General features: G+C 33.7%; 1 protein-coding gene across 3 annotated transcripts in view; it reads right to left on the reverse strand.

Moving 5' to 3' along the window:
* Positions 1 to 12,674, reverse strand: part of LOC150084345 (cell adhesion molecule Dscam1-like) — a 229,453-nt gene that overhangs the window by 206,989 nt on the left and 9,790 nt on the right. Inside the window, exon 1 of one of the 3 annotated variants that reach the window (XM_090375982.1) lies at positions 12,270 to 12,368. The exons of the other annotated variants lie outside the window; for them this stretch is intronic. Within the exon in view, the coding sequence (XP_090232108.1) occupies positions 12,270 to 12,279 (10 nt within the window). The 5' untranslated portion in view covers positions 12,280 to 12,368. Of the gene's footprint in view, positions 1 to 12,269; positions 12,369 to 12,674 lie in introns of those variants that run through there. 3 annotated transcript variants of the gene reach the window in all.

The following is a 12,674-nucleotide window of genomic DNA, read 5'->3' on the forward strand; positions in this document are numbered from 1 at the left end:
TTATGTATTTAAATAAATTAAAATATTAATTTTTCAGTATATTATTTATTTATTATTTTGAGTAGATAATGGCTAATGGTGTCTAATTCAGATCGTTGAATAAAAGGGCATAAAATTATTAAGGAACTATAGATACATTGTATACGACGCCATAACAAAGTAACCAGATGAGGGTTCGATGTGTGAATAAGATTCTATATTTAGTATTAAACTAAAAGTCTGAGTACGCCGGAGTCTAATATGTAAATACATAAAATGATGACAATCACTTTGTGACAAGCTCATTCCTGTGAGATTGAGACTTTAGAAATTTACGTCATCAGTGTCCTCCTCAAGTGAAATGAGTTGAGGTATCACATTTATTAGATATACCCAAATACAGAACTACAGGAAAGTGATATCAAATGCTCTCAGGGAGAAGAATGGTATATTGTAGTGATGAACATAATCGATTATAGAAAATTATTCGATTATGATCATATCAATTATGAAAAAACATTTGACTGTTTATTTGGTGTAAGGTTTTAGGTGCATCAGCAACTTAGGCCATATTGCACCATATATATTATGTCTGTAACTTGCATGTGTTCTGTGGTCGATTTGCTGTTTGCTGGACTCTAAAAAAAACAATGCTGTCTTTTCCACTCGGTTCGGTTATTAAAATCTCTCGATTAGTATTCATTCGAATATAGAAATAATTCAATTGTCTATCCCTAGTAGTGTCTCTAAAAGAAACTTTATATGTTATATTTGCATATTTTAATATGCAAATACAACATACAAAAAATAGAATATGAAAGAACATAAACTAATTATTACTAGCTCGATATCTATGATCATCTTCAACAATAAACACTACAAATAGCATAGCTAAGTAGTCAAAAATAAGTTTTATATATCAAAGCAGACAGACTGTCCATGAGAGAGAGACCAGTCTACTGAAGAATTGAAATTAAAACTTTGTGATGACTGCATTAAATTCCTAGCTTTAGGGTATAACTAGAGGTAACGAATTAAGTTATTGATTAAAAACCAAGAACAGAAACTGCGAGGAATAAAACATCCCGCCATTGGTAACTATTATTTAAGAACTCTTAAGAGAGTTATTAGACAAATTAAATGGAATTTGGTACAAATAAACCACCAGACGTCAAATACATGAATACCTAAAATAATAATAACGTAATTTGAATCACAAGGTCATCATTCTTGTAAAACTGAAACTTAATATAAATATTGTTAACATTAATCCTCATTTCTGATACAATTTAGACAGTATCAAATTCCAACAATTTTAATCCAGTTACAATGAACTGGACTCTTCGTTCTAATAAGATCAGGATGCTAAATTTCCAAATTATAAAAATAATTAAAAATGCAAGAAATAAAGGGGCACTACACGCTGATGCTTATATAACTCTAATGCTACCCAATATGGTTACTAAAATAACGGAGTTATTAAATTATAAGACTATCAAATTTGTTTTATTTTTACTGTTCTCTTTTACGGCTGTGCTTCGAAAGATTTCTGGGTTGCAATAATCTAATTTCTGTTATTTGAAAAGAGTGGTTAAAAATTAATTCCTTCTTACCTGCTGCATATACACATTTAAATATAGTGACCACAACAGACCAGACAACACAATGTCGACTTCTCATCACCGCCATTGTTAACTATTTCCAGCAACTGCTCTTAAAATCTTTCCTTAACGTTACGCAGATAATACACCACAGAAACTTTGAAAGGTTCTGGAACAGTACAGAAATATGAATACTCCATTAGTGTGATGTATCCAGATTCCTACCACATTAGCTTTAGTTACTCCAAAAAAAAAAAGATTAAACAGAAATTGTAGTTAAAATCTCACCTTGTGCTATGACGGCGACATCTTCTCTCACTCCTCTCAGAAACTGCTAAAAGCGCCGCTTAACGTTGAAATCGTGAAACTTGGTTGTCTATCATCAAGTTTTCAGATATAATAAGTAAGATAATATTCAAATTAAAACAAAATTCGTATTTTCGTGTAACAACAGCCTCATGTTACGTATTAAACACAAATTCCATATTCGTTGAACAGATTTAAATTCCCTAAGAATAGGATTTAATTAACGAAAGAGAACACTAAAAAAAGTATTAAAATTGAGACATTTTTGTCTAGCATTTTGTGCAAGTGCTTAGATTTTCATAAATGCTCTTATTTTCATTCTTATCATACGTCATTCGTATATCTTCATAAACATCGATTACAATAATAATACAGAAAAATATCGTAATACTGATGCATAATTTCTCCATTTCAATATTTTAACCATTATTTTCACTGAAGTAATGTTCCAAAATAAACAAACTACTTTGGGTATAATTTCGAAATCTATTTATAAAAAATTGTTTTTCTTCAATGGTAAAAGATGCCTTTCACAAAGACAATTTCGTTTAAATCAAATGTCTCCAGAAAGTCAGCTCATCATTATTGCTAAACAAGACAGAATAATATTAAAAAAAAAAAAAAAAAAAAACATTAAATCCTACCTTCAACCATCAAAATGGCGCTAGAACTATCTGAACCTGCTGAATTACTTGCTACACATGTGTAGTTTCCGACATCGGTCCCTTTTATATTACTAATCGAAAATACTGAACGTCTTTTTGATGTAGTAACTTCTTCATTCAATTTGGTTCCCACTTCTTGTCCATTCCTAAGCCACAGAAATGCGACAGGAGGGTCCCCTCTCTTCAGGGTACAGATTATGTCTAGTTGTTCTCCTAGGTGCAAATCGGAAGGTATAGGAAGAGGGCGAAGTTGTGGTGGTTCAGCTAAAATAGAATACTTTCAATTGATGAAATTGTTGGAAACGAACGGTTTTGTAAAACCAAGAATGCATTAATTTTTACTATGACAGCAGGTATAACAACATTGTTAAAACTCATAGAATTATATATATATTCGTATAAAACTACACGATGAAGAAGTAAACCATACTCTTCTGAATTAGAATGACCAAAGTGGATATTCTTAATCCGAGCATGCTCTGAAACCTCTATTTGCTCTAAAAATAAGTTTTCTTTTTCACTCCTAAGACAGTAAAGTAACAGGAAGGTCACCTCTCTTCAGGACACATTATATCTGCGTAGTTTTCTTCCGTTTTAAAGCAGTTTCAATAATTCAGTGAGGTGAACACATGAAACAGCACTGAAGGTCTTTCATCTTTCGGCAAAAGCCAAGCCCAAAACTTAGACCAGATCTTGATTTTAAACAAATATAAAAAGGGGAAGATAAGTTAACTAATTCATTAACTCTCTAAAGGATATATGTTATTTTTGTTGTTTGTTCATTTGTTTTTCCACCAATGCAACTAACAGTATGAGATATCAGTGTATTGTATCTAAGAATTACATATATTCTATGGTGGGCATAGTGTTTTGTGGAAGGCAGCACCGGTGGTTTCCCACATCTACGCCATGGTACTTTATGAAGAAGTACAGAATCTCTGTGAAAGCCAAAAAAGTGTAATGTCTGGTTTGTGACAGAGTCGTGCTATTTTCTGTTGTTCTGTCTCCTTGGCCGCAGGGCCCCTAGTGGGACCCCGTGTTGCCCGCCATCATCACTGGGAGGTGAGCCAGGCTGCCCATAATGCTCTGGCTAGCCTTCGCCAGGGTTGCCTGAGCTTCCTGTCGGTGACCAAGTAAAAAAAAAAAAAAAAAAAAAAATGAGCATGAAGGGTGGAGTATAGAAGAAGAGGGGATTGAAAGGGGGATGAGATTAAGTGGATTGACAGGCGAGAATTAATTCACCCTAGTTTAGGCGAGGTAAGGGAAATGGTGAGAGTTTAAAAGTCACATTGATCGCCATTGGCTAAGTACTCTTGTAGATCCCGCACTATGATGAGTGCCAGCAATGCCGCACCTAGATCGCTACCAGCAGTATATCCTACCCATTTCGGGTTTGCTATATCTTTTAAATCCCGCACTCCTAGGAGTGCCAGTATCCCGCAGCTTGGATGGTGCCTGCAATAAATTCTACTCTAATCGAGTTAGCATGGTCCTGTCTGTGTTGTTCTGGGGAGGGGGATTATCCCACGCAGGTCTGGGTTGGGTTGGGTTTGACTTTTCCTTGAATGAAAAAACCCGGGTTTCGCCGGAAAAGAAACGCAAAACACTTTCCAGAGAAAGACTATCTCAGTCACGCCGGGGGAAAATAGCTCATAAAAATTTCTTCTGTCTTGGAAGGATTCGAATTCAGGTCTTCTAATCACGATGTGCAAAGACTGCGATCGCAACTACAGCGCTATCCTCGAGGGTGAAAGATATAGTTGTTTATATAACATGAACTAACTGATCCAGTTCCTTAAGCTTTCTTTATGTTGAAGTTTTACAAGGGTTATTTCACAAGTTTCAAGTAGGCGCTAGGTAAACGCTACAGCCGCAAGCAATCAATGAATCGAAATGTCACAAAACAATCTGCATCTATTTCATACTCAATGCCAATATCGACTCAATTTTTCGTATTCATGAGGCAGATAGCAGAAATGCAATCGGTCGGCCATGCTCAGGTGAATTGGATATCCTCTGACAGCCATGTTAATACCACTTGCAAATTCAAAACGGTGTCCTCAAAATGGATCCTTCAAACATAATCCCATACAGATGTGTCCGAAGAATAATTATCGCGCATGCTAGCGCCGCCCAATCCCAAGTTTGAAACAACTTTTGCATTATTCTAAGGCTAAAAATGGCGTCAGATGTTCTTTTCCAGGTAATTCAGGGCTCAAGCTATTGCGTAAAAATTGTGTAATACGTTGACAGTGGTACCATGTGATATGAAGTGACCCCCTGAGAGGTGAAGGACACTATGTGTATTAGTTTCAGGACGCCTTGATTGTAACCATCTTTTGTAGTGAGATGAGGAAGATGTTCCTAAACCTTAGATAAATAGCTAGCGTGCAGTTTTTTTAGCACATAAACTTAACCATTGTCCGACTTCGTATGCATGAAACTCATTCGCACTTTTTCAGGATCTATTACTGAAGACCTAATGAATGCACTTTTATTGCCTGTTCCTATTCGCTGAACGTGCCATACTATTCACACCAAATGGAGCTTGGTTGTGCAGACTATTAGACGCCGGTTTTAAAAAAGTTTCCCGCAATACGAGAAACTTTTAAAATGATCCTCATATTAATATAAAATTAGTTCTCTCGATTATTTCAACTCATATCTTGTTGCGATATCCATTTGTTATTTAGTCGAACATACTATGTATTTTGACCTTATACGAAAGATCAATTTGTCACCTCTGTGGCTTTGAGTCAATGAATTTTTCCTGTAAACTGCTGTATTCTACGGTCGGTTTCCTTGTTTTGTAGAATGAGTTCTATGGGAAATGATTTTAACCTTTTTTCTTCTTCTTTCCAGTCTCCTGAAGTACCATTATTTATCATTAATTATCTGATAAATAATGATAAATAATTTATCATTATTTATCAGATAATTCTCTGAAAATCTGCGTCTGTCGATGGTGCAGGAAGGCTCATGAATAATCTTCGCTCGCTCGCCAATAATTGTTACATAACTGTTAAAAATTACACTAGAATCTGTACCAAAAAATTACTCACAGTTCTATGAGTAATTGTATGAGAAATAACTGTCATAACTTTAATATTGTAAATTATGTTTAAAATAAATTAGGCTCAAAGTAGTTGAAAATTATTGGGGTCCCTACAAGACTAACCGGATTTCTGGAACGGATGTTATGAGATTTAAACAATGGTTTTCAATGGATTTTAACGATGACTAATAGTGGGAACCACTATTAAATTAATGGTACAGCCTGTTGATTTAATTCAGTAGCACATCTGATTTATGTTAATATGGGTGTAATGAAGCATCATAAAGATGTCTCAAGTACGTAACGCAAAGATAATGCCGACCGTGCTAGCCAGGTGGGTAAAGTGCCTGCCTCGGATCAGAGTAAAATACAAAAACTTTGGGAGGTGCATTATGGCTACAGAAGAGACTAATAAAAAAAAAAAGTAAAAATAATTGTTTAAGATAAATGTGTCTTCCCTTAAGTTTTCCTCAATGTTCGAATTAGTAATCTATTTTTAAATTGCATTTGATTAAATTTAACTAATTTTGTTCAGATTTGGCGAGAGTAAACTAAATCGGATGGTTATCCTCGTGTAAATTATGATTCTGCAGGCATGGAGGATTAAAAGCAGAATTAGTTTGTAACTTTCAAAGAACATTTATCTAGTTATATTGTTAAGTGCTGTTTACCTAGTTAATATAGAGTACATGTTGAATATATCATCCAACATTGTATTCTGCATCGTACTCCATTCAGGAGCTTTCCCAAACGCGTGTACAGACGTTTAGGAAAGCTCCTGAATTTTACTGAAGACCCTCGAACAATTCACACGTAATGAAATATTGTAACTTTTAACCAAGTACCGATCATTATTTTCTGATTTTTAAAAACAATATTGAATAAGGATTTAGTTCAAGGAGGAGAATTTGTAAACCTTCATAAGGGATGGAAGTTATCAAGCAGCGTTTCTTTTAAGTATTTTATGCTTATATGGAGTAAATTCCACCCAGCACAACCGAATTTTCACTAAAGGACACCATACTCGATTTATTGCTATTTGTAATCGTATGTGAAGAGCATATTTTAACAAGCATTATCAGTATAAAAATATAATAATAATTACTGATTATAAGATTTGATACTATAAAATATAAAACAAGAGATAACGAATAAGAAAACCGTTTGATGTTCCTTACCTGCATAAGAAAGACTGGAAATTATGACTGTTAGGAACCAAATAGACGAACAACATTGTTTGACAGCCATGATTGCGATCCTCTACGCTCGTTCCTGTTAGGTAGCTGTGTTGTTATTGTGTATACATGAACAGGCTTTTCTTTTACGAATAATCCTTTAAAATAACCTGGAATATCAGGAAAAAATTAGAGTCGATCAGCAAGATGTACGCAATCTTTGCGAATAAAAATGAGAGACTTATTTTGTCAAATATACACAAAACTTGCCTTAAATCTTACTTACTATTATAACTCCGACATCTTCCCTTCTCTTCACAGGCGTGTTGCTTAAAGCGCCACATAACGATAAAAATTGAAGACCATTTCTGTGATTTCATAAGTAACACAAAACTTATCCGCTCATGACCCAATAAAATCTTGTAAGGCATACATTGAAAATAAACAATTTATACTTCAAAATAATATAGAAATTTTAAGCATTATATTTTTAAGTATACACAATATATAATTAATTAAAAATGAAATCAATGCACGTCTCCTATTTATAAGTGAAGGCGTGAAAAGTATACTATGCTTAAAAATCACGAGTTTCATTTATTCAGATCTCTGAAACCTATTGGAAGTCATTGAAATACTGCTTATTAAATTATCTTCTAAATAATTTCATCAAAATAATTTATTTTGTCTTTCTCAAAATTACATACAATGCGCATCACAAGATTAACAAACAATATTTTATAAAAGGATGCTGCATGTTTCAAAACAGAAAATTTTAAAATAAATGCATTTGAAACACCAGCAGAACTTTCAGTGAGGAAAGTTTAAGACGCTCACTGGGTATCAAGCGTTTGTGCGTTACAAGTATTTCCCACTGTTCTCAGCAGGCATTCAAAGGTCAATTTAGAGAACACAAAATTAATTGTCAAATAAAATTAATATAAATCACAACAGACATAAATACCCATTCAAAAAATATCAGTGACAATCACTACATCTCCATTCACCTTTATTGTTTGAGGACCAAATCCGTTTTAATTATATAAAATGAAATATACAAAATTATTTTAATAATAACAACGTGAACTCTGAAGTCTTTACCATTTTTTCAGTAACAATATTAACATTCTGAAGTCTTTATCTATGAAAAAAACCAACTGGTTTTTTTCATAGCTACGAGATGAAAGCAGAATGGCAAAAGAAATATTCAAATGGCTTCGCGATAAGGCTTTTAATGAAAAAAATTTAGACAAATTTCTTTCAGGTGTAAAAGTAACTTTTACATAATCTACAGAGAAAGATGGGTGAAAGAACTATGTGCAGTAGAACAACCACAGCTCACAAACTTCAGGTATGCATTATGAGTATAAATACACAAGTAGCGTGCATTTCCACTAAAAATTAATTACAATAATTAAATCTGTCCATAGTATTTTTTTTTATTGTATACTGATGCATGGCTTCTCTTCTTTTGAGTTTTTGACATAAAATATTCCATCCCATCCCTTATGAAAGTAGCTCTGAAGGTACCAAAACTTATTTCCTCACCATAAGAAAGGAAAATTGTACGTAACAATAATACAATTATTTGTAATCTTCAACCAAATAATCAGTTATAAATTAAGAGTACCCTGTCTTACCTTCGACCAACAGCGTTACAGTGGAACTATCAGAACCTGCTGAATTACTAGCCACGCACGTGTAATTACCAATATCCTTTAATGTAATGCTACTAATCATAAAAAGAGACCTGGCCTCAGTGGTCGTAATCTTTTCACCCAATGGACTATCTAGTTGTTGTCCATTTCGAAGCCACTGAAAATGAACCGGTAGACTACCTCTCTTCAAGGAGCAGGTGATATCCATGCGTTCTCCCAAATGTAGCTCTGAAGGTACCAAAATCGGATGAAGATGTGGTCGTTCAGCTGAAATATTAAATATTGCCATTATAATATAGTGTAAATTAAAGTAAAATATTTTTTATACTAGAGTGGTTCTGTTAATCAGAATACCTGTGTTAGGAATACAGCCATTACACCCTCTACTACAAATAAGAATAAAATTCTTTATTCACAAAATGTTTACAAGGATACGATTCCCGTTACAGGCATCCAGAGGAAGGAATAGGAACAAAATAAGAACTTTTGTTATAAAACTTCTTTGATATAAGTAATTCACCTCCGATAACGTTACTTTTCGGGTGAGTTACCTATATAAAAGAAGCTTTGCGGTTTATCTATTACGAGAGTACGTCTGTAATGCTCTCTAGCATGATAGAAACAAGAAAGTGGACAAACCGTCGATGAAAGCTTTGTTCAATATTTATTTCATATGAACTGAATATCCTTTCTACGAATATAAAAAATTCTAACGTATAGATGCAAACTAGTGTGTAATACTAATCATTTCGCAATAATAAAATATCGACAAACGATTTCTTCCATTAACAACTTTATTTGCTCGAAACGTGTGAAAAAAAGTTTCACACGATGAGAAGGAAGGAAAGAACAAACTTTAAAAGAGAAATAGAAAATAATAAAGAGGATAGGCACTATATCAGGTAGTAATATCAAAAAGTTTCTTGACTGGTACTAAAGGCACTAGCTCCAACAGTGTATCGGTTTTCAGTCTACAACCATACATTCTTTTCAGTACTGTTTATTACGGCTCGCCGTAATAAACAGTACTGAAAGCATGTATGTTGTAGACTGAAAACCGATACATGTGGAGCTAGTGCTTTAGTACAGCATCAAAGAAAACATATAGACTTTTCACATCACTTGACTATAGTGCCCTATCCTATTAATTTATCCAATTCTCCCTTGAATTTGTCCAAATTATTCACGTTCACAATATCCAATGGAAGCTTGTTCCAACAATCAAACCAGCTAGATGAAGGCATACTTATGCACATCTATTCTGCAACCACCCTTCCTCAATTTGAATTTATTCTCCCTCGCTTGCGTAGTTTAAGCAAGTGGAAGATTCCCATCAAGCTTGCTCAATCCATTGAAAGCCTTAAACACCTCAATCAGATCACCTCGCAGGCACCTATTCTCCAGACGCTTCAATTTGCAGAACTGAAGCCTTTCTTGGTAAGAGCATCCCTTTGTTCCCCTCACCTCGCCCTTCTTTTCACACGTTCAAGAAGTTCTACATTCTTCCTAAAATGAGGGCCCCAGACCTGTATGCAGTGCTCAAGATGTAGCCTGACCAATGCGTTATACAATGCGATAATCGCCTCCTTATTCCTGGCGGAAAAATTCATGTATATCATTGGCAAAACTCTATGAGCTGTCCTGGCAGCCTGTCTGCAATGCTCGGAGAACTTCATATCTCAATTCACAATTACCCTCAGCTCTTTTCCATTTTCCACTATCCCGAGTGTAGTACCAAACAGTTGGTACGTTTCTCTGGGGTTACTGCTACTCATGTGCAGTACCCTGTATTTATCAATGTTAAAATTAAATTGCTATTTCTCAGCTCATCTGTCTAATTTTATTAGTTCTTGTTGCAGTAAATCTTGACTTTTTCTATATATACGACTTTTACTAAAAGTAATCGTCGAAGCATATGTGCAGTAACTTCAGTAGCTTCACCTTTTGAAACAGGTAGAAGCAGCATAGGTCAGGGTCCTGTATAAATATGAAAGGTGAGTTACCTACATTAAAGAAGCTAAAGATATATAAAAAGAGTTATAAAACATGAGAAAAGAAAATATGATTAGGAGATACCTATTGAAACCCAATTAGCTGCCATTAAGCAAAACACTCATATTTTAATGAATAAAAAGTTTCACAAAGCTAACTATTATCAATAAATAAAATATAATCACAAATTGTTATTTGAATGTAGATATCGTGGTGTGATTAAAATACTCAATACATTACCAAACAAATAACATTTTTGTAACCTTTTTCCTCTAAACAATAAATTTTATAAGAGTTATCATATTAACTAGTTCTGATTTCCACGTAGCGTATTAGCAAAAATATTCAGCAACGCTTACAGATTAAACTTCTAATCAAAAAGAATTATTCAGACATTGTAATTTATGTTTTATTTAAAGAAGAAACTACTTCTGCATTTCCTCCTGAATATTATTTAAAAATTAATGAAAGCTGGTTTGAAAACAAAAAAAATAAATAAATAACCGAAATACTGAAATAACTCTCAAGAATTTACTTGGATGGAAAACTAAATCAACCATTCTTGCATATATGCAAGATAATATATGCATTATATCAATGCAAGTAATACATCTCGATGCTCAAAATATAATGAAGTTATTTAAACAATGATCAATATCGGAATGAAATATTACTTTTCTTATCTAGAAAGAATAGAAAATAAAACAAAAAAAACTGAACCCCCTACCTGCATTAACAAATGTGATCATGATGTTCCACATTAAGCATACAGGCCAACACGAAAATGTTTCTTTAGACGCCATAGAGATCCTCGATGCTTGTTCCTGTTAGATGTCAGCCTACAACCATTGTTCCCTGTAGCTGTTTCTGTATTTCATTAACCTTTCAAATTTTGCTGTATCAAAGAAACATTGATAAAATAACCTATGTCAGTATTAAAGTTTCATACTTCTCACATGCGTAGTATAACTGACAAAAAGAAACAAAAACATAAAATCTGGAACTCTCACCTGATCTTATAACGACGACATTCCTCCCCTCTTTTCTCAGTCGAGTAGTACAAAGCGCCACATAACGTTAAAATCGTGAAACCTTATTCAATGATGAAGTCTTCTAGTTTAATGCAGAAATAAATAACTGTAGGAACTGTAATAATATTGCTTAATGTATATGTGAGCCCCAACATACATACAAGCATTCGGGTTAATGCTTCCGATACCCAAAAACTTTTTTTTCTATCGCATAAATTTTTCAAATTAACATATTAACCAAGAAATACAAGTTGTGGAATAATTTAGGTATTTTAGCAAATACAAATATAAAGACTCAATCACGACAGAAAAATATCAACTAAACTAAAGCATCTCAACTTTTTTACCATAAAGATAGTGTTGAAACAATTTATTAATTGTCTCCATAATATATCAAGAACTCAGCGGCAAAATTGAAAAAAAAAAAAAAAAAAAAACAGACAAATCCAATGCTTTTATTGCAATTCAAAGGACTGGAACCTTTGTTTCCAAAGCGCACGTGAACTTCGTTCCTTTGTGATTACTATTCGAATAACTACACGAATTTGACTAGATAACACTAATAAAATTGCCAGTCAGAAAATCATGATGGGAAGACATCCAATTTCACACTAAATTAAGATAAAGCTCTCCATTTTATTATTCTTCATTAAAATAAGGTTATATTCATATCACATTACAACGAAAACTGTTACATCACCATCTTTTTTTTCTTCAGCATAACTTTAAACAAGTGTTAGAAAATTCTTCTGGGATTCAAAGAATTCATAGTAGTAGGGATGAGAATGAGAATTAACATAATCTTACCTTCAACCATCACAATGGCATGGGAACTATCAGAGCCTGCCGAATTTCTGGCCACGCAAGTGTAATTGCCAATATGTTTCCCTCTGATGCTACCGATTAAATAATTAGAAAGGCCACCTGTTGTCGTAATCTTCTCATCCGACCTACTTTCCAATTCTTGTCCATTCCGAAACCATTGAAAAGTAACAGGAAAATCTCCCCCTTTTAGGGTGCAAATAATATCCAGTCGTTCTCCTAAGTGCAGGTCGGTAGGAACCAGTAAGGGTCGAAGGTGCGGTGGTTCAACTAAATGTAAAAGAAAACTCTAATGAAATATGTAAATATTTTAACACATACTCTAAAAAATAAATTTATTTTTCTTTAAAATAATCCTTGATGAAAAGGGTCTGAATATAAAAAGACTTT

Source organism: Mastigoproctus giganteus, chromosome 6, assembly GCF_048544385.1.
Source record: "Mastigoproctus giganteus isolate SK-2022 chromosome 6, ASM4854438v1, whole genome shotgun sequence".
Lineage (NCBI taxonomy): Eukaryota > Metazoa > Arthropoda > Arachnida > Uropygi > Thelyphonidae > Mastigoproctus > Mastigoproctus giganteus.